The 22,312-nt window shown below is 37.4% G+C and overlaps 1 protein-coding gene across 1 annotated transcript in view; it reads right to left on the bottom strand.

The window, feature by feature from the left end:
- LOC106650650 (bifunctional heparan sulfate N-deacetylase/N-sulfotransferase) overlaps positions 1–22,312 on the bottom strand; it is an 84,429-nt gene that overhangs the window by 9,888 nt on the left and 52,229 nt on the right. Inside the window, exons 4-5 of the mRNA XM_014368793.2 lie at positions 625–877; positions 329–520 (exon numbers count right to left, since the gene is read on the bottom strand). Coding sequence (XP_014224279.1) covers positions 329–520; positions 625–877 — 445 coding nt within the window. The remainder of the gene's footprint in view (positions 1–328; positions 521–624; positions 878–22,312) is intronic.

Below are 22,312 nucleotides of genomic sequence, written 5' to 3'. Positions count from 1 at the left end.
AATAATTAAAAAAGACTACCTTTCGTTATACATGTATATTTGGCGCAGTACGGAGGCGCGAGCGCGTGCTAACGAACCTTTAATTCGACTTTTCTAAGCCAGTAGAGCAAAAATTAATTCAATTACATATGGCGCGTAGCCGAGGGTTGCTCTCGCTATTAAAGATTCGTCAAATAATTGAATACGATCGTTATATGATTTTAATGGTCGCAGCTGGGCGATTTCGTGGTTGCTGGATACGGCACGCTTGTGGTGCTTTATTTTTCATTAAATTTTTGCCCCCTCCCAGTCAAATTGTAATGGATGACATTTTGATGCTACTACTGACCTGCATGACAGTGGCGAGAGGACTTCTGTTGTGCGAGTAATCGAGATTGTCCCGATGTGCCCAGGCTAATGGCTCGTATGTACTGTGATTAGCTTGAAATATGGTCCAGTCGTAACCGGGCAGTGGTCCCCAAGCCGTCTCTCCAGCCCTGGTCAGTCTCAAAATTGGCGAGGCCGCGTTTAGCTGAGCATCCTACGAACAGCGTCATGAACAGTTTTATTGTGAGCTTGTGCGTTGCTCGAAGCAACTGCAAAAGGGGACCAGCCGCGTCAGTAATAATAATATGACATGTATACCTTCAGCCGAAGATTAGTGTGTACGAACAAAGGGAAACCCTTGAGCTGAGCACCAACGAGACTCTCCTCAGCCGGGGGCGTGAAGCCGACGATGCCAACGGAATATTCACGGCAGTATTTGTCGAGAAGCTCACGATTCCACTTGTCCATCTGGAGGTATTTGTTCAGGTTCTCGAAGATCAACACGCCGTAGCGACCCTTGTCCAGATTCGTTAAGACTGGCAGCGACTTACCTGCCACTTCGACTTTGTACCTGCAACAAATAATTATTTCATGTCTTTATTGTTCATTCAAGAATAAATGAAATATGTTCCCCTTATTTCAGAAAAACGAACATAATTGGCCATTAAATACATACATATATAAATATAGACTAATGTTCTTGTCGTCAAGGGAGCAACGACGGCCTGCCCTTATTTCTCTTTAATAAGGCATTTGCAAAATAGTTATCTCAGAATGAAAATTCCATCAAAGCTCTCAAAGATTCTACTGGCAGTAAAACAGATTCTTTTTCTATTCTACGCTTTTTTTATCGTCCTGCGCGCATAAGAAATGCGCGCACCGATGCATTCGCTTGGATCTTTCCAGTGCCGACGTAAAATGAATTACGTTTTCCCCCTTAATGGGGCTTGCTACTACCTTCCTCTCTCTTTCTCTCTTTCTCTCTCTCAATCTCTTTGCGTAACTATTGCTATTGCTGGACGAAATAATTTTATTTTACTCGAATCGTAAAATCGTATCAAATACTTATTTTATAAGGAGAGAAATATCATGATAAAATATATCCTTAAAGTAATGGTAATCTTGGGACATTGTGTCTATACAGTCAAATTATACCTTAAATTGCATAAGATATTATCTTCATAGGCAGAATTTTTCCATTATTCACTGGTAAACTGAGCACAGAGTGCAGGCACTGTTAAAGTTCATTAATACCCTATTTCTATTATTTATCAACAACAATCAAACATAAGTGCAAAAATATAAGCTTTGTGTGAGCAAAAAAGTTTCGATTCGTTTCTAGTATGCAGCAAAAATCTTCGATGTTAAGAATACATGAACATAAATTATTTCATGCAGACTTCAGTAAATAATGAAACGTGAAAAGTAAATTTTGTCCGATTCTATAACGCATTCACCACTTTTACCGTCGATAATTATGCTAAAAATGTTGCTGACTACGAGGGAAAATTTGCCGCTCATCATAATATTTTTAGGCTTAGGCTGTAGTTCGTTGTTATTAAAACTCAACCGTATATTTTACAAGTCGTGCAAAAATTGCCTTTGTTTGATAGTAAAATTTGTGCTCATGTTAATATAAAAATTGAATACAATTTAGAGTAAAATTTATCTATTAATGAACTGAACTCTTCTGGAACGTCTTCCCAAGATTGCCATTGCTTTAATGGTATATTGTAGTACTATATTTCTCTCCTCGCACTAGACTTTTTCTCGAGGAAAATTTAATGCCAGGAAATAAGCTTCGTAAAATTAATCGAGTTTATAGAAAAACATATTTATAGAGCGTGCGCGACGAGGCGTACATATTTTATTCGAGTAAACCTAATGAAACTCACGACCTTTCCTCTTTTTTCTTTCGTTAGAACGTTTAACGAGTCTTGTTGCTGGTGCCAGCGCTGCTAGGCTATACAAGCAGGACGTTGCTCGGCAAATCAAACGATTTTGTGCGTAAAAGCTCTGGCTGCAGCGCGAATAGCAAAACGAAACTCTGCGAGAACCGCAATCATTGCTCGACGTTTGCGACGTTAATTAGCTTCGTGCAGTAACGAAGCTTTGCTTTTCATTTGCTGCCAGACTGATTCGTAATTCGCTCGGCCTGTGACAAACTGTACACAGATATGTATACCTGCGCTCTCTTAATTTGAAGAAAACTTTAATCATTTTCTCGGCTGCTTTGTGCGTCTCCGCTCAGAGGGACAGGTAATTTTCTCGAATCAATACACGAGTAAAATAAAATAAGGTACCGCATCTCTGCCTGCCGAACAAATCGATAAATTTGCAATATAAGCGAAGCTAAATACATAGACGAATGCGGTGCGCGCGAGGACACATATTTCCTGACCGAGCGATCGATCGTGTTTTGCGCGGATCAAGCACACTCGAGTGTGATATTTGTAGCTATTGTTCAAGCTGTCCACATGAAGCGTCAACGGACGAGCGGAAACAAAGTTTTCTCGCCCGCGCGACCGAGCGAGCCACTCAAGCCGTCCAAGCGTTCCACCTGGCAATTTTACTCATGCTGCACGTATTTATACATGGCGAGGCTTTATAAATAGCTGAATTTTCTTCTATTTGCGTGCGCTAGGCGTCTTTTTTTCCATGCATATTTTGTACACCGAGCGAACGCGAGAAAGGGAAAAATTTACTGGGACTAAAATCACAGCATCCACGCGATACGCTTGTTGATTTTCTTCTTCCAGAGTCGAGCTAGGCCACCTGTCCTTGTTTATGCGTCTCGTTTTTCTATTTTTTCCCCCAAAGTAAATTTCATATAACATGTAAATACCGAACGGTAAAAAATTTAATTTCAGGCTTGACTTGAAGTTTTTTCTCAGCATCGTAATAGGATTAAAACTCTAGTAAGGGGCCGCATGCGCATGCTTCCAGTCATTCACGCACGCATACACATGTGCATATGAGTTAAGAGTAAAAAGTTCGAATGGGCGTAAAAAGACAAACTTGTAAGCATTTATGCAGAATATAGTTTCAAAGTGTGAAAATTTGTCTTAACTTTGCACTGTTTTTTGTACGTGGCATCCGCTGGTGTACATATTCACGAAAAGAGGAGGAAGTTTTGCTTTATGATTGTTCTTTGTTACGTTTTCCCTTGTGCAGCATGGCACGAGCTAATGCAGTAAATAAAAATTATATGAAATTTATCAGTGATTAATTTTAATTTATGACATTTGAAAATTCTGCGTCGTTCACAATATTGCTTTGAAAAAGTACTACTTTATATAATTATACTCCACGACTCTGTTATAAAGCCGAAAGCAGTTTTAATCACAGTGAAAGGTAAACAATTTTTTAATTTAATTCCTTTTTATTCATTTCTTTCATACTACGAGTACTTTTGTTCAAATCGGCATAATCAATGTTGGATCTCTGCGTACTTTGGGCGTATAATATATGTGGAACGAACGCACGCTTTCATCATTGACTAAACGAATGGAATAAGTAAAAACACGGCTCAGCACGACCAAATTTACTCTTAACAGGAGAAATCTCGACTAAATTTAAGCTCTTATAAACTGCTACTACGTAATTATTCTTTAACAGCTAGCAAAAAAAGGAAAAATAATAAAAACTGGCACGTACGCGATAAAAATTCTTAGTCCCTTTCCTACCCTCTTTTTTGCTACTGCATTAAAAATACACGCTTATACACAATTCACAAACTCTGAATCCAGTGAAATTTTTTTACCGACGCAGTTGGAGAAAATAAAAGTTACAACACGGTCTTTGTATGCAGAGTAGCTAGACCAAAACGACGAGTATGGATCTGCTGGTATTTGATACGTGGGATCGTCGTGCAGCAGGTTTAATTTTTTTAATAGAAAAAATTTGCCTCGCCATTGAAGCAAAATACCGATCTACTCTGGAAAAGTTAAATTTATGATGTATAACTTTATTTGATGATCCCATGGCATCATCTAATTATAAATATTACGTTGAGTTTCAGTTGCCAACCCTGCATCATATATTGTGTTAAAATTAATAAAATCACAGGATAACTGTAACTGCGCGTAAGACATAAAAATGTAAATGTACTCTAAATTTAACGTTAGCTACCACCGAAAGTAATCCATATGAAATGTGAGCTCGAAAAAAATTCAATTACCTTCCCATCAAAAAAATCATCTCTTTTTTTAGAGCGACGAAATAAATATGTAAGATAACTCGATGCGCAGATATCGCATTTAGCGAACGACATCGTGAAGTATATGAACACACACACACGCACACATACGCACACACACAACTCGAATCGCATTAGTATTGCATAGGATTTTATTAACTCCAGTGGAGCTTTTTGAAACTTTTGCCATTTCGTTGATATTCTCTTGAGTGACGGCAGTGCTGCTTGTAGCAGTTTATGTGGTTAACTCAACTGTCGTCTGAAATAATAAGGCCCAATATGAATTTATAGCGGCTTGGTATGTTTGCATTTCTCAAAAGAGATTTTGAGATTACGTATATATTTTCTTCGGAGAATTTTATCAGTGTCAAGGGAAACTTGTGGAAATATTTGGATTTTCGCAATGCAAATTGCGTACAGCTGCACAAACGCTAAAGTAACTCTATATATTCGCCTGCAAAACTGAATTTGTGCATCGTCGGAGCGGTTCGGTGCACGGGTATTGATTTTCAAGAGATTTATTTATTCTTTTTGAATAATATTATTTGTACGATCTGATATAGCGAATCAGCACAGTATATACCAGTGATTTGTGCGAGTAAGGTTTTTAAAATGAAATTTTTCGATGGATTATTCAGTTTTTATGAGCCAAGTTGCAAAAGGCATGACATTTATTCATAAATGAATTTTTTAAATTAATTTTAATTATTTGCCTTAATTTGAGGTCGAGGAATAAGAATTGTACTCATCCATCCGCCCAAGTTGAAAATATTTTTAAGTTGCAGGGCACGTACATTTTGGATTGTTATCTCCATGTCTTTAGGACGCTGAGCTACTTTTATTACTTGAAAAAATATTTTTTAATTTTCTTCTGAAAAAATCTGAACTTGGTCGGATGGATATATTTTAATTAAAATTTTTTTAACAGAATATTGCTCCTTGATAATAAAGTGTACAAGTGGAAATCCTCTCATAAAATGTAGAATAGTATCTCAAAAGTATTTTTGAACTAGATAGATTTCAAACGGCGTCACAAATAAAACTTTGAGAAATTTTAGATGAATTGAAGAAATTAAAAATCGGGATAAATGAATTATTGATAGTTGAATTGCGAAATGAAAACTCAACCGTTTATCCATTAATTTCCGTGATTACCCATTATCGCGCAGAGCGTGAAATTAAATGATGTCACCTAAAGCTTCAAATTCAGCTAAGCAGATGATTTATTGCATAAGGAAAAATAAACTTGGCATTGTCTAGATAGAAGTGGAATCGTAATCATAAAAATGTCGTTAAAATTCAGCGCACACGACGACCTTTTATATCTACCTAATATCTCTCCATTTTTCTCCATTACGTTATCGATCCTATACAAAGTCTAGGTGTCTCCCTCTGCTTCTCTCTTACCCTTCATTTGGCACAGGCAGCAGCTCCAGGTACTTTTTTCACAATGCAAAAGCTACTATTTGCTTTCTTTCGACGTGGCACATGTCTCGATGAAATGAAAAAAAAAGTTCTTCGTGTGTTTAGGGTTGTCGAGGTTGTAAAAAGCATAGCTTTACCACGATGCAAGCGAGGTACAGGTTTAATCACACTTATATAATAAATTCCTCTAGAAGCGTTACAATAATCAACACAGCATTTGCGTAAGTCAATTCCGTTCTTAGCGCAAAGAGTGTGTTGCGAGTGCTGGGGTTTCGACGACGAGGATACTCGAAGCTCGGAGCGACACGACGACTCTCGTATAGGTACGTCCGATGCAAATCACGTAGAGCTATGAAACTAGTCGATCTGCAACTGTGTGGCAATGGAAAAGACGTGGCCCGAGTGAGGAATTGGACGAGGCGGCGGCTGTCTGCTTACCGCGAGCTGTATATCTATTGCCGCCACCCCACCGGTGCACCCAAGAAGTTAACTTGCTCGAGCTTTATGCAGTGGCGGGGGGCAATTAGAGATAAGGAAGGCTCGCATAGTAGTAAGGACGATTAGGGTAATGCGGGATGAAGCGAGAATGGAGCGTCTCTCTGTGCACTGCACTCTGAGGTATTACCGGCGAGCTTCATTTTAGCTATACTGCGCCCTAGTGTATAGATGTACATCGCACCTAGCTCTGTTTTAGGTGCCTTAGCGAGCGATGGATGTGTTTGAGAGCGACTATAATATCGCTTACTGTAGAACAACTTTTTAAGAGCTCGGATTCGCCGGGAATACGGCTCGGGCTTTTGTTTGTCCGCTGATTGATGTTTCATAGTCTTTTGCTGACTCAAAATTTAAAAAGCAATATAAACTCTTGACTCTGGCGAAACATACTGTCAAAATTGCTCAGGTTCGTGTATAAACAAGAGAGCAGTAGCTCGGCATCTTGTAACACGAGAGAAGCTTTACTTCACTTCATTCCAGCGGGCTTGGGGGAGAAAATAAGCGAAACGACGCGCGCATATACACACGTCGCATACACACACACACATACATATATAGACCCGCACACACCCGTCGAGGTAGATACGCGCAATATAGGTATCAACTCAGAAAGTTAGCGAAGAGGCGAACGTTCTCTAAACGATCGATTGTACGTCGGAAGCACTTGGATGCCAGACTATACAGCGAGGAGCTTTATACACACACATACAAGTTTGCTTATCCATAATAGACAAAGTCTTTTCACGAATCAAGCAAGTTTCTTTCGTGCGTGTCTATGTAGCTACTCCATTAATTTTGTTCTCGCTGCAATGACCCAGCACTGAGATAATATGGCTTACCTGCATACATGCATAAGCTGTAGCAGTCTTCATTTATACACCGCCTTGTCTCTTTCTTTTTCTCCTTCCGATGTACGAGTAACGGAAATTAGGTTTTAATTATTATTTCATCAGTACGAGGAGAAATTTTACGAGCATAATGGACATTCTGCCTGAGGTAAAAAATTTAAGAAATTTGCGGTTACGCAAGTTTATCGAAGCAATTTGATTTTGAAGTTACATCAAGTTTTACGCTGACGCGTGCAGCTCTATTAAATTCTCCATATGACGCCGGCGAGCTCGAAGTACATACGAAGGGAGAAAAAATCCGATAGCCAGCGATAGCATTCACACGCCACATAGAGAGTATGAAAAAAAGCATCGTTGGTGGGGATTTCTCCTCGCTGCGCACGTATGTGCGTGCGGCAACTATTTATACGAAAAAAGTTCGCCACCTTTTTATATATATACGGAAAACTCCGATACATATGAATGGCGAATTCTGCGTTAAAAAAAAGATTCGTATTCGTTGTTTCCACGTTCGATTTCATCAAAATTTCCCACTCTCGAATACCTTTTACTATTCAAAAATGTTTTTTCATGCTCGAAAATACGGATACTAGTATTTTTAAATTTAAAGCAAGAGCAACAATATGCCCGACACTCAAATACTCTTCTTCTTCCGACTTAAAAAACCTAAAAAACATTCAGAAAGCTTTTTGGCAATGAAAGGGGAAAAGTTTGGCTAGCCATGTACAAATCAAATGAAAACCTTTCAATTATTACTCGGGCACGTTTCTTTTGAAAAAAATAAATCGAAGGATTTCGCTCGTGAAGTTTGTAAAAGATGGTTCGTATGTATACAGCACCTGAAATTTTCAGAGGTACCCCGTGACAGAAACATTAATCGAACGTGTTTTCCCACCCTCTTCGATCAGCTCTGCCCCGGTCGTTGAATGAACAGCACAAAAACCGTGGGAAATACACGTTGGACGACGCGCATACAAGCCTGAAGGAGATGAGGTTTGAACGATCAAAGACGAATGTAACGGCTTTAAAGCTCGTTGCGGCGACGTCGCTTTTCAGATTTCGACCGGTACTACTGGTATAGTATTCCACTAGGAATTATTCATGAGCACAAGAGAAAGGACTATCTAACGTAGAAACTTTTCCAAACGACGTACTTTTTAGATCAAAACTAAAAGGTGCTATGATGCAGTTGGAGTATGTCCGCTTAACACCGATAGAGCAAAAAAGTCGTACTCCAATAATTCGATGGCTAGAGGAAAAAATGAACATATATCCATGGTACTATAACTAGAAAAATTCACTACAAAGCTATTTTTAATATTTTAGAAAATAATAAAAAAGTTTTTCAGCAATGTAAAATATCTAACGGCACACAATGTGAAAAAATGTCTAATCAGCTGTATTATTGATTATTTCACGCTTTAGACTCACATTTTTACATCGTTACTTTGAATTCTTTAAAAATTTTCATGAATTCCCATATACTTACCTGAATCAGAGAATTTTTCTGCTTCTATTTACAAAACTTTCGCAGCGCAAACTTTTTCTTTTTCTCGTTTTCCAGGCTATTTCGCAAATAAGACCGAGGCAACTAATAAAACTGCAGCCATTGCACCACTGTACGCTGAATATATTTGCAAAGAAATGAAGAAATAAGAAAAAAAGAGGAATTTGACGCCTGGTGCATAGGAACAAGATGCGGTGTGTATAGTATGATTAGGCATTTGCATTCTATACCGTAGATGTTGCTGTTTATTAACCTACGTATACAAAAAAATCTCCACAGCATCCGAATTTTCTGCATCTCTTTTGTAGATCAATTCTTGTTCGTTCATCAAAATTGGAAAGAGAGGGAAGGAAAGAAAGAAAGAAAGAAGGAGAGAACAAAGTTAGGGAAGCAGTAGTACCAATCAGGGTAGAAAAGTATCGAAAGACGACGACAACGAAAAGTTGTTTGGAGGAGGACAGAGTGCCGAGAGTCGTTTGAGTAAAGGAAAAGAAAAAAAAGCTTCGAGGATTTCGAAGAAAGACAGAGGGAGATAAAAAAGCGTGTAGCGAAGAAGAAAAATCAGATAGCAGACGAAGCTTCGTAACCCAGAAGTGAAAAATTAGAGGAAAAAGATGCCACAGAAAAGAGTGAACAGAGACAAAAAAGTGTGTACTTCAAAAATTGAGGATATTATAATTTCAAAATGGAAAATACAAAAAAATGTATTACTTTTGGTAGCTTATAAATATGGAACAAAGATAAAATGCGTACTTTATTTCCTGCGTCAAATTAATTCAACTATCTAATTTTTATAATTATTACGAAAGGAGACAAAAAAGGGATCATTGTCTTGCAAGATTAAATAGAATGGATGCATGATGAATCACACAGTACATTTTAATGCAACTAAAATAGTGAATTTTTTAAGTTATTCAGTTCAAAAGTTGAATTTGATGCATAGTTGCAATAGTGGAAATTTAATATCATCTTTTGTTTGAAATGGGAAAGATGAACATGAAACAATTTTAATTAGTTGTTTAGATTTAAAAATATGAAAAATTCGAAATATTCGACAAAGCTTAAAAAAAATACATTAGAAGTAAGCATTGTGTTTATACTCGTAGGTACAGCTTAATTCCATAAACACAATTTTGTATTGAAATGCCTCAACTACTATGAGCTCCGAAATATAGTTAAACTGAAATGCCACGCATATGCGTTCGTAAATATAGAAGTAAGATGGAAAAAATCACGGACAAAAGCACGCTGGGCTCTAGGAGTTCAACACACATAATGCCAGTTCCGCCAGTATTTCTTTATCATTTTCTCCCTGCACCCTCTTGTATTTTTTCTTTATACTGCGCAAGTTGTAACTACAAGCGCCTTTTCAAAGTTAAAAGTGCGCTTTTTTCAGATGCCTTGTATTGCCGTCAAGGCATTCAAGCAAGATGAATCGCTACGTGTTTCGATTTTAAAGCGATACCCTCGCGTGCGCGTGAAATTGCAGCGAATTTTTCGATGAAAGAAGAGGTTTTATGATCGGTTGAGATAAAGCCTTAATCGTAAAACTGATTTTTTTTATACAAATTCATATCGATGCATAAAAGTACGAAGCATGTACCATTGTCGCGAGTCAATAATTTTATTTGGTTTACAAAATGTCCTGCGGCTGAATGAAAAAAGTGACTTTTAGCAATTTTACCAGTTAAAAGCGTCGCTAAGGCTTTTAACGAATAAAATTCACGTGTACACTAGAACTAGTATCAGAAATATCCAAAATTTAAAAGGATTTAACACGAACCAGTACAGGTAGTACGAAAAAAGCAGATCGAGTAGTCGATTAAAATAATCCCGCAGATTATAGCATATATTTTCATTTGGAACATCAGAGTATTTAATTAAAAATCCATTAAAAGTCAAATGATAAAAATGTTACGAACACATCTACGGGTTAATTCCACTTTTTTATATCGATTAAGGTAGTTGTTGCAAAAGCAAGAGTTGCAAACCCTGCGCGTTACCATCGTCACGTTGCGTGGCCTCTTTTCTTTTTCTCGCTCCTCTCTCGAAGTAGGTCCACGTTAGTTTACATGGTGCGCGTATACGGCAAAGACGCTTGATTGCCAAGTATATATTTAGATATATATATCTCGCACATCATAGAACATCATCAAAGAGCACATCGCGTGACTTAAAACACAGTCCTAGTGATGTACTCACTGCTACCTGGCATTGCGGACTGAATTTAACTCCGTCTCTCATTATCTATTCTTCCGATACAGATTTTTTTCTTTATACAAAGCTCGCTAGATAATAACTATCAGAGAAAGAAAAGGAATACTATTGGTGTACTTCTTTCGAAACATTACTTTTTTACTCTTTCGTCTCTTCACTTTTCAAACCATAGAAAGAAGAGCACTATCAGATTCTTTCCATAATTAAATAAAAAAGGCTCAGAGTGAAAATGTAAAAAGCTATTTTTCAGTTAGGCAGTTTTATCTTATATTTTATGTTAAGAATTTTCTCCAAAATGTAAAAAATATTATTTGAACTTCATTCAATAAATATAACGTTAAAAAGTCCATAAAAAAATTAACTGGGTTTATAAACAAATATAATTGTTCATTCATTCCAGTACCGTAATATGTTTCATGATACTGTAGCATTACGAGAGAAAAAATAAAAATACTTTCATGAAGTACGAGAAACTTTAAGTACCTGCAGATTGCAAAAAACGAAATTTTTGTTTTCGCATTAAGACAACGAAATAAATTAGTTTCCAGTCGACTTTTTTACAATGAAATCAATCTCGTGGAAAATTAGGAAACTCAAGTGATGCTGGATGAAATGATTTATATAGTACGAGCATAATTGGGCAGAGCTACATTATTAGAGCTAGAGCGAAAAAGGAAGGATGATTGCATTATTTTGAACCATTTTCGGGCTGATTTTTATTTCTATGTTTATATACTGGCTTGATTTCATCGATCACTGGTTTGTACCTTTTGTGCACAAATTCTGCTCTGTTTTGCTGCTACGAGAACTTTTGCTGATTTGTACATAAACTCGTTGCAGTGCAGATACACTATACGATGCATTTTTTCTATCGAAGAATTCGAGTCAGTAACTTGGATATTTTCGTAACATAAATATGCTTTAATTGACGCTTTTATAATTAATCAGTTGAGAGAAAATATTTGAGGTACTTTGTACTATTGCAAATTACGGTGCAACTTTTTGAATCAAGTTTTTTTATCCAATTCAATAACAAAAGAAGGAAAAATCTTTTGAATTGAAAAGTGCATGTCAACACGGGTTATAATATTATCTCAAATACAGATGAATAGATGAAAAGACCGGAATCACGCGTAAAAAATCTGTTTCACACATCTGTTCATACTGATGCAGCAGGAGCAGCGGCAGCGACGGCGGTTACTTCAAATCTCCTCGACGCGAAACGAGCTCACATTCATTTGGCTGTATGCAAACGACCTCTGCGAATACCAAGTTCGTGATATACACGACGCAAGCTAAAAAAAAAAACAGAAAAAAGAAACGAAGCTCATACCCAAAAGAGAACATTCGTGAGGTAAATGTGACATATACATGAGCACGATGAATACTGCAGATCATGCAAGACTTTCTCTTTCATATATGTACGAACAGAGGGAGCAGAAATACGTCGTTTGCGCGACACTATGGGACAGCTTGTATGTTTGTGCCAAGCCCCGGAATAAATCCATATCAGCAACGTGCACCCACACAGTCAAACATGAGCAATGAGAATGACGAGGAGCTGCTGAAGTAGTACATGCACACGCACAACCTTGCACACACATCAGGAGTCTCATTTCGTGGGTAATTCTTCTCTCTTTTTCTGTCTTACATTTTCCGCGTAAGCCCCGAGTATTCCACATTTTTGCTTCTTTTTCCAACTGACTTCAGCTTTTAAATAGCATGATTTGTGTATGGTGATTTTTTTCTTATCTAACGAAAGTTCCGATCATTTTTCTCGACACAATCTACAGGAGCACGATAACGAACTTTACCTAAATTCATACTCACATTTTTAGCGAAAGATATTCCTTGACATAAGTCAATGTTTTCCTATGGTTCTATATTCAAATTTTATGAACTATATCGCAGCTTCGAAATCCATTTCTCATGAAATATCGTACATACTAAACAATATGGCTTCTGCAAGCCGAGGTGTATACGAAAAACTTTTGACCGCTCACTAGTTGCGAATTCTCTCTTTGTTGTATGCCCTTAAATAGGATGGTTGCCAAAGTTACCACATAATATCTATAAAACGGGCAGCACATTTCAAAGCGGGATTTATAAGCACCATATTATTTATATATAGAATAGCCGAGTATGTATCATTACAGATTAGCCAGAACAATAACAATAATAGTAAGCCAAGCTCAAATTCGAATCTGTCGAAGTGCATAGAGTATCGGCCGATCACTTCTATGTGTAGCGTTGCATACAGATGAAATAATATGCATGTACGGGCGCTCATGGCATCCGCATACACGCACAATATGCGGAACTTGATAAGCTGCGCATTTCTATTTCGGCTATTTACACGTAGCGCACACATATACGGGTGCGATTGCTCGGCAACATCTATAACGACTGAAACGTCCAAAGGGAGAGGGCTGCGTTCGACTGACTAGAAAGCCCGTTGATTTTATTGAAAAATCTGTTGACATACGTGACATAGCTATTTGAAAGCATTAAAGAAATATTTGCGAGTGTCACTCCAGGCAAAATCAGAATGTGAATACAGCAAATGACTATTGGGTGTAGAGGTTTCTTCTTCTTCCATTAATTTTTTCTTCGAAATCGACGTTTTTTGATTAAAAAATTTTTAATTGTAGCCATCAAAATCATATAAAAGTCTTTTTTGATACTTATCGATCTATCGATCCGAGGACCTGTTTAATTAAAAAAACAAATATGATTCATTAATACAACATATAACTATAATTGAAACCTCAAGTATCAACTTGAATGAAAATATTCTGTATTCAATCATATATCTAACAAGGAAAGCTTTTCAGCTCCGGGTCACAGATCTTTACCAAACTTGCTCGGGGGTCTTCTGGTACATAATAATGAAGGCCTGTATGGTCAGTTTGATCTCATAGGCCCTGAGAAATATTATAGAGCATAATGAAGTTATTAATATTAAAAATTGTCAAAAAATACCATGTATTAGCGCACCATGGTATCAGGCTTACACAGTCAAGTCAAACTGGCTAGAAAGTATTTGTACTTTTACTTTTCCATGTTTTGAATACCTTATCAATCAATAAAAACTTTAGTTCCATTGGTTTACAGTGAGAGTTTTAATGAGCGAACCAATTGAAGCTAAAAATAACGCTTTTATCGTTAAATATTTTGAAAAACCATGTGAAAATTCTTTTTATATATAAAACTTACTATCCCTCCTTTCTCACCCATTTCAGACACTCGATTGAAGTGTATTTACATACATTTTGAATGTCACATTATTTAATTAGCGATGCTGGATGTCTTTTGTCAAGGTAAAAGACATATAGCGCTGAAACAATCAATTAAACTTTTATCTTGGCTCTTTCTAGCGCATTACACTGTTGGCACAATAAATTTACACATTCTCAGAAGAGAAAGAAGGAATAGTAAGTTTTATAAAAAAAATGTTCACATGATTTTTAAAAATAGCAACTTTCAGGCGCGCTTAGCGCGCATAAATTTTCCAGTAGGGTTTTAAGAAAGTTACCATTTTGACCGCAGGTGTCACTTTATTGAATTTCGTCTCGAGGCATAAGTAACTCGACCAATCATTAAAATCATTAAAGGCTGAATAGATTGGCTGCACTTTCAGGTCCATCATTATTTTAAGTGAGGATTTAATCATTAAACCGTTATTTTTAGCTTCAATTGGTTCACTCATTAAAACTCTCACTGTAAACCAATGGAACTAAAGTTTTTATTGATTGATAAGGTATTCAAAACATGGAAAAGTAAAAGTACAAATACTTTCTAGCCAGTTTGACTTGACTGTGTAAGCCTGATACCATGGTGCGCTAATACATGGTATTTTTTGACAATTTTTAATATTAATAACTTCATTATGCTCTATAATATTTCTCAGGGCCTATGAGATCAAACTGACCATACAGGCCTTCATTATTATGTACCAGAAGACCCCCGAGCAAGTTTGGTAAAGATCTGTGACTCGGAGCTGAAAAGCTTTCCTTGTTAGATATATGATTGAATACAGAATATTTTCATTCAAGTTGATACTTGAGGTTTCAATTATAGTTATATGTTGTATTAATGAATCATATTTGTTTTTTTAATTAAACTGGTCCTCAGATCGATGAGATTGAAAGAAAATAGATATGTTTTTGGTGTCCTAAAAAATTGTTTGAAACAAATCGACATTCCGGGTTAATTTTAAAATCGTAAAAATTTAATCGTAACAGGTAGTTTTGTTAAGGTCTACCCAAAAGAAACGGAATCTTGTCTTTGAAAGTTAAAGCAGTCTATTATGAAAAAGTTGTTCGGGTAAGTGGCTTAATGTAAGTATAGGACTATTTATTCTTTATTAAAATGAAGTGTTAGAGAGGGTGCAGCAAAATTTCACAGTTACGCAACATTAGTCGATCGAGAGGAAGTCGGCTACCACCACTGGCCTATGATGGATCGTAGAACTGGCTCATCAACTGGACGTTGGAATAGTTAGACGACTGCGCAACTATCTGCACGCGGAGCTAGAGGGCTCATAATCCGCATATTGTAGTAGCGTCGCTGACGTACTGCAGACGCCTCGGCATTAACCTCACGTATAAAGGAATGTATTTAGGTCGCCGCCTGATTATCCTCCGATGAATGCAGCTCATTTGCAAAGAGCGGTGGCGGTGTCAGTGACGCTATATTGCCCCGTTGTACTATTTTTTATGCCCGCTCACTTACTCGCCCTGTTCATCACTCTTTATCGGCTTTTCAATAGACGTAGAAGAAGAAGAAGAAGAGTAGTTTCCGTGAGCCTTTAAAAGTGAGCAAATTGCCGGATCTTCGATCTCTTTCGTGCGGCTATGTGCAGCTTCTCATAGCTCACCATTGCGATTTCTATCTTTTTCTTTTTTTTCTCTAGTGGCTTTTGTCGCAAGCTGTGCGCGGGGACGATTCTCAATGAATGAATGAGATGATGGACTGACTTTTCTTTAGCTTCGGTTTCCAGTATTGCTGTCCGAGCACAAAACAAAGCCGCCCCCGTTAAGTGATTGCAGTAGCTCAATGAAAGTGAAATTAATAACAACAATTCCAATATAAACATTTTTAATCTAGCTTCAATGAGTCTGACCAATCAATGTCTGCTTTTTTTCTTCGAGATAAACTACCTAATGAGACAAAACGTTCTTAGCTATGTGATTAATTTTTTATTTGGTATAAAAGTTACGGTGCTTTAAATGTCGGTCGACTTATAATATTAAATAATTACATCACGTCACTTATTGAAAGAGTATTTTGCACGCCAAGTTATATATCAATTATTTTATTTAAATTTTTATATCATTTTTTATGTAATCCCTATTTATTTGATCCCTGATATTTGGAAGTTAAGATTATCTTTAAATACCTTTTCAAAAACATGAACTGTTAGACAATACAAAAGAGGATGAAAATAATCATGCAAAATTTATGAAAGGGTCTTATCAAAGTGCTGTATCCAGTGATATCAATTTGAAAAATCTTTAAAATATGCAATATTCAAAATATAGCAAGATAACTCTCATTAAAGAGATGGGACAAAAAAAATGTCAACACTTAACTCCACTGCACAAACATCAAAAGGGCATTGATGAATCGCCATTAGCAATAACCGCAAAAACATTTTCTTCGTACCTTGACCGAAACTAAAATTTCCCTCTCACTGCGTGGTCGGGAAATTCAACTTTCGTACCAGGGTATGAAGAAAAATCGTATACACAAAATGGGAGAAAGGAGACATTCTTTACTTTTACTGCCTTCTACTGTAAAATACTATTTAACGATTGCATGGCACCGACGCCTCTTTAAATCCTAAGCACACTTAAATATCCTGGTTTGATTGCATTCATCGAAACAAGCATCATTAATACCTTCTTACTTTAAATTAAAATTAAATTAAATTATTTTAAAATTAAAATGTTTCCCACGAAAAATTATTTGTAGGATGATGAGTGATAGTTTTTTGAATCATTCTTATAAGAGTGCTAAAACTTGATACAATTTTGCCGGTATTTAAAGATTTTTATGCCATAAAATATTGTGAAAAGCTCGTACGAATGATAGTTTTCCGTAAATCTCGTTTAAAATGAGTGAGAGGAAAAAAGCAATCCCACGCTTCTATTAAAAAGCTCGTTCTCACCAGATGCATAATGCACCATTTCAATGTAGTTATACAAAAGCTGATTTCCAACAAAAAAGTTCGATTTTGAATGTCATGCATCATTTTTTATTAAATTGGCCCTTAATTGAATATACCTCGTGCACACAATTCTCGTAATTCTTGTAAACACGTTCACTACGATAGCTAATAGAAAAAATTTCATACGATTAGGCAACTAGTACAAGCATTGGATAAAAAATTCTTCAATATCGAAACTATTTTTTTCGAAAATCGATGCAATATCAATTAAAATTTTAAAAAGTATAATTCATCATCGAATTGCTGTATACGGCAAAAAATATATAAATATGTATACTTTTAGAAGCTTTAAAATATATATTTACAAATTGAGGAAAATTTGAGAAATCATCGTGTAAAACTAACCGCGTAAAATTGCGCCTATCTCGTTAAAGTCAATGAAGCATTACGCTCTCGCGCGCGCAGATATACTTTTGCGACGCAACAATGGCTCGGAGAGGTGAAAAAAGTCGAATCTTCGCTACAGATGCTACTTGGGGGTTAAGAGTCGAGCAGTTTATGGATATACATATATACACAGCACGTATACGAGACATCATGCAGCTCTCTCGGAAGAAGTCATAAATATTTAATAGCCGTAATGGGCGTTGCACGGTACTCGCTCCACGAGGAGGAAATTTCGAGCGAGCGAGACGATTTCAAGCTCAAGCGTGTGTATATATATAATATATATAGATATATATAGATATATGTGGAGGCATGTGCAGTAGAGGTAACAAAAGAGAGATAGATGCGAAGCGTATATATATATCGCATGTATCGATCTGTCTCTTTGAACGTGTGTCGGTGCGTGGGCGCGTGTATGTGTAGTCCAGCTTGTACGCGCGAGCTCATACGTGAAATATATAATACGCGTGGCTTTTGGCCTGAATCCAAATATAGTGGAAAATCAGGGCAACTTTAATGTGTGCGTATGTGTTTTTTTTCTTCGCGCGTTTGTATAAATCATACTCGTACGATGTAACTGCTGAGGCTTTGGTTTGTCAGTGCTTCATTTTGAAAAGCCCACGTTTCCGATTGTAATACGTTTGAAAATTTCTCGTTTACGCTTTATAAGAGTGTAATGATGGATTTCAAGGCTAAATTATTTGTTAAAGTTCATTGGATATCTCTATCGAACCTCTTCGTTATCTTTTATTACAACAGATTTTACGAATCAAATTTTCGAGAAAAAAACTACTTTGAATACTTTTGCAAGCTACGAGAAGAAAATATTCATCTACTTCAACATTTCACAGCTCAGACCGGATGGATTTCGATTGGAGCGCCCGGCGAGAATTTCCAATACACAATCTAACCGTCCTACAGTGTATCATCATTGCAAATGGCTCTGTGCAGGTGTATGTATAGAGGCGCGTCATCGTCATGAAAACAAGAGCATCGAGCAGCAGAGGCGCAATCGAGCCGAGCGCACGTTGTGGATATCTCTCGTCTGCAACAGTGCGCAACAATGTGTACATAAAGACGAATCGGCAAAGGCCCGACCGTAACGCATCCGTCGTAGCTTCACTGAACTGCTGTTTACAGGCGTATTGCGAACAACTCCGCGCTCCTCTCGTCATTTGTCCGACCTACAGAATGACAATGGGCCAAGAACACACGTCAATACGTGTAGCATGCTCAGACGCTGTGCACGCCGGGCCTGCTCCATTTGCACTTGCCTTTGCCTTATCTACATATGCAAAATTTCTCTGCTTTTAAGTTGAAGGTAAGGGCTCTGCCTTCGATACTCCGTACATATAAATAAGATATTTCGCAAATATGAGGATTACTAGGTAGCTCTGGAAAAGAGTAAAAACATGTCACGATGGTCTGCAAGCAAAGCAATGAATTCTACTTAACTCGGTTAGTATTTTTTAACGTGATTCTCGACGCGTAACAATTACAGAACGAAAGAGAATAATTTACTCTCGGACTTTAGATAGACAAAAATGACGCAGTCCCCGGCACTTGACACTCGGCTCTGCATAGTCTGGATTTATTTTCATGCATTTCATTTGAATTTTCACCTTTCATACATTTATTATAATAACACGAAAATTGCCTTCTTCTCAAGTATAATGTGTGTGAGCGGGATAGCTTGAGTACTATACATATACTTTACAATTCAAGCACTAAAAGTTTGAGCTGGGCGTTCATCGCTATTCGAAACATACCCGCACAAAAACTATAGCTCGTACATGTGTCGCGTGCAGTTTTATTATGATATTTCTACTTGTAACGATTTCGTTCTCTAAATAGATACTCTGTTTGTACGGGCTATATTTTTTTCGTTTACGTGTCTATTGTTATAACGTGCACCGCGCAGTATGCAGGATAGCCGCGAAGTATAGAGGGCTAAGAATGCTAGTTAATACAAAAAAGAGAAAAATAATAGATAGATGCTAGGAAAGGTGTAACATTATTCGCATGAATGCGCAAAATATAAATTGCTGCATGTAGGACATAAAATAGCGAGGTGCAGTATGCTACAATGGCCTCGTCGAAATGCATAATAAATATTCAGTTACATTCGTGCGCGAGGCTATGCGGTGAAAATGGATTTAGCAAAGTTAAAATTCAATACTTCTCCGTTCGAATTGGCTCGAAGTAACAATGCATCGCGGCTTGTAAACACTAGCGGGCGTTAACTGCGCAGCTTCGGAGTTATAAATAGCGATCATTAGCGATCGACGCAGCAGCGGCAATAGCAATGCGGCGAACGAGTTAAAAAGATCAGCGGCTCATTAAGGACCGTGGCATAATTTATACTTGCGCACGAGCAGTAGATATTTAAGCTCAAAGCGACAGCTTATATTGCCAGGGCGATTTTGGCGCGGTTCGCTGTATTATCGAGCGCATAATAATACGTTCGGTGCAAGGATCCGCGACGATTATCGATTACGAAATTGCCTGCGTAAAACGACGATCGATGTAATGTATGCAGCGCCGCGACTCGTGGCGCTGTTTCACATTTCCAGCTAGTTGTGAGCAGCAGCTACTGTCTCGACGAGCGCAAACCTTATGTATATATATGCGCATTTGCAGTGTACAGACGAGGAGCGAAAGATCACGGTCTGATAGCGCAACTACACGAGCGAACGTGTTGCGCGCCGCATTACGCGTGCGAATGTGCAGCGTGTGTTCTTGCCCGAAAGCTCGACTACGGCTCTGTCTGTGTGCGGCCAACTCGAAGCAAGCCTCATTACATTCGGCTTGCGTGACATGTATATTATTTGGCTTTCTATAATGCTGCGAGTCCTGCCGTTTCACGCATTCGCGTCGCACGATTTCTGCATCCCTGTGTGTATACGAGCGCACAAATACTCCATGCAGAGGCGCATGCGTTTCTATCGCAGCCCAAATATTCAACGGATCTGCGCGTTATATATTAGGTTTGTTATTCCCTCGCTTGCATCGACTACCGCAGCGGTATAATGCCCTACGTATATATATTCTCGCTATTTTCTCCTTTCTAATGAAATGCATGATACATGTGTATTATACATCCACGTGTCATATAGCAGCTGTATAAGGTGGGACAAAGCGTTATATTATCAGTCCGGAAAAGTCGAGTGGCAGCCTTTTTTCAAGTACTTTATTTGACTCGTAAAAAGTTCTACATATTAGTTGTATCAACGTAAAATAATCAATCCAAACGATTAACGATGTACGCGGCAATATATTAGCATTTGCAATATACTGCCAATATATTGTTATCATTCTAAATATAATCCCTTTTACATTCAATATGTGACAACTTTAATGAATTTATTCACAAAGGAATACTTAATATCTCATTTTTTTTATAATTTAATCAGTTGAATATATTCCTTCTTTGCACGGAACGAAATCATGTTTGAAACAAAGTTATGTGTACGCTCTCTGGCATACAGAAAGAGCGAGTTACTCCGCTGGAACTCGTTGTGCTCTCTTTCTTAGGTATTTGCATATTTTTATCATTGAAAAAGGGGAATTTTCACTTTGAACCACTCTCGTGGCTGCGAGATTGTATCTTGCTTTTCGCAAATTATTTCACAACTTTAGCGATTATAAAGTTGTTTTTAGTAGGAAAATAAAATTACAGGTCCGCGGGCCCAATTTTGCTTATGCGCGTAGTGCACACAGAATCCAAAAACTATTAAATATATTTTAGCCAAGTCAGAAAACTTTTTGACGGTATGCTAGAATGAAAATTCCTATTTATGAGAATCATTAAAAGCTGACTCGTTTATTATGTTTCACCACAGCGTGACTTATTCTACTTAAAACTTGAAGCTTTAATCGCGCTAAATTATTTAAGCTTTGTAGTCTTGGTCGCTGTTGTGCCATTGTGTATTTGTACATCATACAAAACGTGCTTTTTAAGTGAAATGAGAGATGAAGGATTGAGGTGTCGTTCTTTGATTTTCCTTCCATGTTGGTTTCTAGTTTAAATAGTAATATTATTTGCACGAGTGTCTCGTATTATTTATTTTCTAACATATTGAGATGAGGTTAAAAAAAGTTTAAAAGTAATTTTTTCCCATACGTAAGGAAAAATATTTGACATTTGAATTTGCTTTGAGCATTAATAAAATTTGCCAGTACAAACGCGTCGTTAAAATCTCATGAAACTTAGAGTAGTGTACAAAGTGTCAATTTCGAACATATTCTCCAGCTAGAAATGCACTGATTATATGTAAGCATTTGGCGTGTCGAGCATTTGGTGACATATAATGCGTCAGGACTCGGGTGATATGGCGTTTGAAGTCGGTGCAGTTCTAGGCACTTGGTAATCTTCGTGAACAGTATAATGCATATCCTGATTTTGCTGCCGTACCGTTAAATATATGCAGCATTTCAAAGTTAATGTCGCGTGACTGCTACAAGCGCAACATCTAAACAGGGACGAAAGTTATGGAATGCTCGTCGCAAGCTTCGTTTGTGCAACTACACATGCGTACGCATAAGTAACACATATTATCATCCTGTGCTGCGTTTGTTTTTACGAAGTATAAGAAACGTTTGCACATCTTAAACGTAGAAGTGGCTCATAAAAAGGGAAGAATAACTAAAAATGCGAGCTTTTTCGTTTTAATTAACGATATTCTAGCAGTGCTCGC

Source organism: Trichogramma pretiosum, unplaced genomic scaffold (assembly GCF_000599845.2).
Source record: "Trichogramma pretiosum strain Unisexual culture from Peru unplaced genomic scaffold, Tpre_2.0 scaffold100, whole genome shotgun sequence".
Lineage (NCBI taxonomy): Eukaryota > Metazoa > Arthropoda > Insecta > Hymenoptera > Trichogrammatidae > Trichogramma > Trichogramma pretiosum.
Note: the sequence above shows the minus strand (reverse complement) of the source record. Positions and strands in the feature narration are given on the sequence as shown.